The 3384-nt window shown below is 49.9% G+C and overlaps 1 protein-coding gene across 1 annotated transcript in view; it reads right to left on the bottom strand.

The window, feature by feature from the left end:
• Nucleotides 1-3384, bottom strand: part of LOC105001671 — a 58178-nt gene that overhangs the window by 31398 nt on the left and 23396 nt on the right. The window contains 2 exon segments of the mRNA XM_010858054.1: nucleotides 523-854; nucleotides 1323-1405. Coding sequence (XP_010856356.1) covers nucleotides 523-854; nucleotides 1323-1405 — 415 coding nt within the window.

Genomic DNA, 3384 nt, shown 5'->3' with positions numbered 1-3384 from the left:
GAAACTCTAATACTTTGGCCACCTGATGCAAAGAACTGACTCATTGGAAAAGACCCTGATGCTGGGAAAGATGGAAGGTGGGAGGAGAGGGGGACCACAGAGGATGAGATGGTTGGATGGCATCACTGACGAGATGGACATGAGTTTGGGTAAATTCTGGCATGCTGCAGTTCATGGGGTCGCAGAGAGTCTGACACGACTGAGCCACTGAACTGAATATTCTAACACTAACAGATTTAAAAAAAAATTAAATACTGAGGTCTTCCTTGAAAAGCAGCAGAGCACTCAGAGGTAATGTTCTAATCCTGAATGCTCTCTCCCCTGGGTCCTTGGAGACACCCATACAGACCTGTAAGGGGACGGCAAGTCAAGTCCCGTCCCTGAATTCAGCTCCATACTCTGGTCCTAGGTGACCGTTTAAATCTTTGAACTTCTGTGTCCACCAGAGTCTGAGGCCAGGGCCATCATCCTCCAGCCCCTGGGCCCACGAGCAGTACCCTCAACCCCAATTTCCACTCTTACCTCCATACTCAGGCCCGTGGACGTGTATGGTGTCCCGACTTCCACATCCTCCAGGCGGGCAGGCAAGAAAGGCTTCAGCCGCCCCACCCCGACCGGGCACCTTCCCAAGATTCCAAGGCTTTGGGCCACATCGAACTTTCGGTGGGGAAGTCGGGGTGCTGGACTGGAGTGAGGTGGTCTCCTCCGGGGGTGTTCCCAGCTCTCAGCCACGTAAAATCCTTCATTCGTTCCAATACACGCAGCTGGGACGGGCAAAGTGCACAAGAGACACGCGCAGAAACACGAGCCCCAGTCACACACCAGCCTCCTCCGCGGGCCGCTAGTCACATGTCACACCTGCACATACACACCCTCCATTCACACACGTACCCGCCTCCTCTTCCCGGTCACACCCTGCACGCACTGTCGGTCATGGTCGCCAAGTCACGCGCGCACGATCACGACTCCCGCCGTCCCGCGCGCAGACCGAATCGCCGACCCTATGGCGCCTCCCTGGGCCCGGCTCAGCAGCGGTCGCCACCCGGACCGGACTCTCTCCTCAGAACCGGCCAGACCTCGGTCCGGGCTTCAAGTCCTTGTCAGAAGTGGGCGAGTCCTCACTGCGCAAGGGCCCCTGGGCAAATTAGTCCCAACAGGGACGCCGGCTTTTTGAAGTCGGGCGACTAGGCTGCTAAAGCAGGGGTCCTCCCCCCTGCCTGGTGACCGCTGCCCTCTGTAACGTCTTGGTGCCTCGTCTTCCGGGAACCGGGCGGTCTAGAAGCCTTACAGCTCCGACTCCGGGTCCTAGAAGTACTGGCTACCTCCCGGGGGCTTCTGGGAGCCGTCTCCGGGCTCGCAGTGCGCTGGCGCAGCTGTCAGGCTCAGCGAGCTGAGCCCTGGGTAGCTGTGGCCGATAGTGGGCGGGGTCACAGGGTGCGTGGAGCGCGCAGGCGCATGGAGCCCGAGGATGGTCTAGGAAGTGGGCGGAGCCTCCAGGATAGACGGCGGTTGGAGATTTCAGATTTCTCCTGATGCTTTATGACTGTGTATACGTATGTGGTGGCTGGGATCGGGGGCAAGGGGAGGCAGGTAATTTCCAAAAGTCTGCAGATTGAAGAGGGCTTCCTAAGGGGCGCTAGTGGTAAAGAACCCGCCTACCAATGCAGGAGACTTAAGAGACACCGGTTGGATCCTTGGAATGGGAAGATACCCTGGGGCAACCCACTCCAGTATTCTTGCCTGGAGAATTCAAAGAACGGAGCCTGGCAGGCCACAGTCCATAGGGTCGCATAGATTCGGACACGACGGAAGCGACTTAGCCCGCACAGGTCGAAGAACTGACGTTTCACTTTAATTATCTAATTCACTTGTAAAAGAGCATCACATTTACCCTTGAAGCCAGCATTTCTCATCGCCGTTAGTTTTTGCGGTCGCAGAGTCGGAGACGACTGAGCGACTGAACTGAACTGAACTCCAGCCCCTGTGCGCAGTGGGCTTGTGATCCTGCTGTATCATGAGAATTCCTTACTAATAAAACATGGGATTTCGTTTCTCTTTTGATCTCTTTCAATGAGTCCTTAATACGCAGCTTCTCTGTAGTTCTGAGAATCACCCTGTAGAATGACCAATTTCTACATGAGAATAAAAGATGACTTTAACTTCGAAGTTACAGTATTGGAAGGATACCAGGGGCCTTGAAGATTGAGAGAACTTAACAAAACTAGGATGTGGGGAAGCAGGAATCATTTTAATGCATCAGATAGGTAGAGATGCAGAAGTATTTAGGTTGCTTCCAAAGGCTGACTCAGTCCCACCTATTTGCAGTCCAGGAGTGACATTCCACATCCTTAACAGCTAGTACAAGGAGGGGCAGAGCCAACCAGAATGAAGAGTGAACTAAAAGCAAACATCCCTTATGGCCTGTGAAAGTCGCTCAGTCATGTCCCGACTCTTGGCGACCCCATGGACTATACAGTCCGTGGAATTCTCCAGGCCAGAATACTGGAGTGGGCAGCTGTTCCCTTCTCCAGGGGATCTTCCCAACCCAGGGATTGAACCCAAGTCTCCTGCATTGCAGGCGGATTCTTTACCAGTTGAGCCATAAGGAAACCCATATATGAAGCCTAATGTTGGCCCTGAGTTTCCAATCAAAAAACAAAGAATGAAAAATCTTACTGGCTTGTTGTACTGTCCAACAGAACAATAAAAAATGAAGAAAGACAGAGAGCCAACGAAGAGCCAACGTGTGCTAAAGACAAAAACAGACTTCAATATATATATATTGAAAAAACACACATATTGGGTTGGTCAAAAACTTAATTTGGGTTTTAACACAGAAAACCTGAATCAACTTTTTAGCCAACTCATATATAGACACACATGCACACACACACATATATTAAATATTTTGACTCTATAAGACCACAAGATCATTTTACACATAAGGTTCTGCAAATCACATATTTAATATATTGTGTACAACAATACTCCATAGGAGCAAACATAGAATTTCATCTTTATACTAACTGGACAATACTGTACTGAATAATCACAATGTCATCAATTTGTGTTGTAATTAAAACTTTGCAATCAACATTATTTACACTTATATATTTATTCCAGTGGGATGAAACTCCTAGATCTAGAGTTACTGTTTCAAAAGGAATGCATGTTTATAAAGCGGACAGGTCATGCCACGTTGCCACCCCAAACCAGAGCAGGCACATTGACAAGGGTAACGATGACCAGCCTCCTGTCTCCCACACTGATACAGGTACAGCATATTAACCAGCTTAGATTTTAACCCATCTGAGAGTCAAGATTTGTACTAAGTTTGTAACTTTCTGACCAATGGGCTTAAGAACCTAACACGTGTTCTTTATT

The sequence above is a fragment of the Bison bison genome, unplaced genomic scaffold (genome assembly GCF_000754665.1).
Source record: "Bison bison bison isolate TAMUID 2011002044 unplaced genomic scaffold, Bison_UMD1.0 scf7180017864383, whole genome shotgun sequence".
Classification (NCBI taxonomy): Eukaryota; Metazoa; Chordata; class Mammalia; order Artiodactyla; family Bovidae; genus Bison; species Bison bison.
The sequence above is the reverse complement of the archived record's forward strand: the minus strand, read 5'-3'. Positions and strand labels throughout refer to the sequence as shown.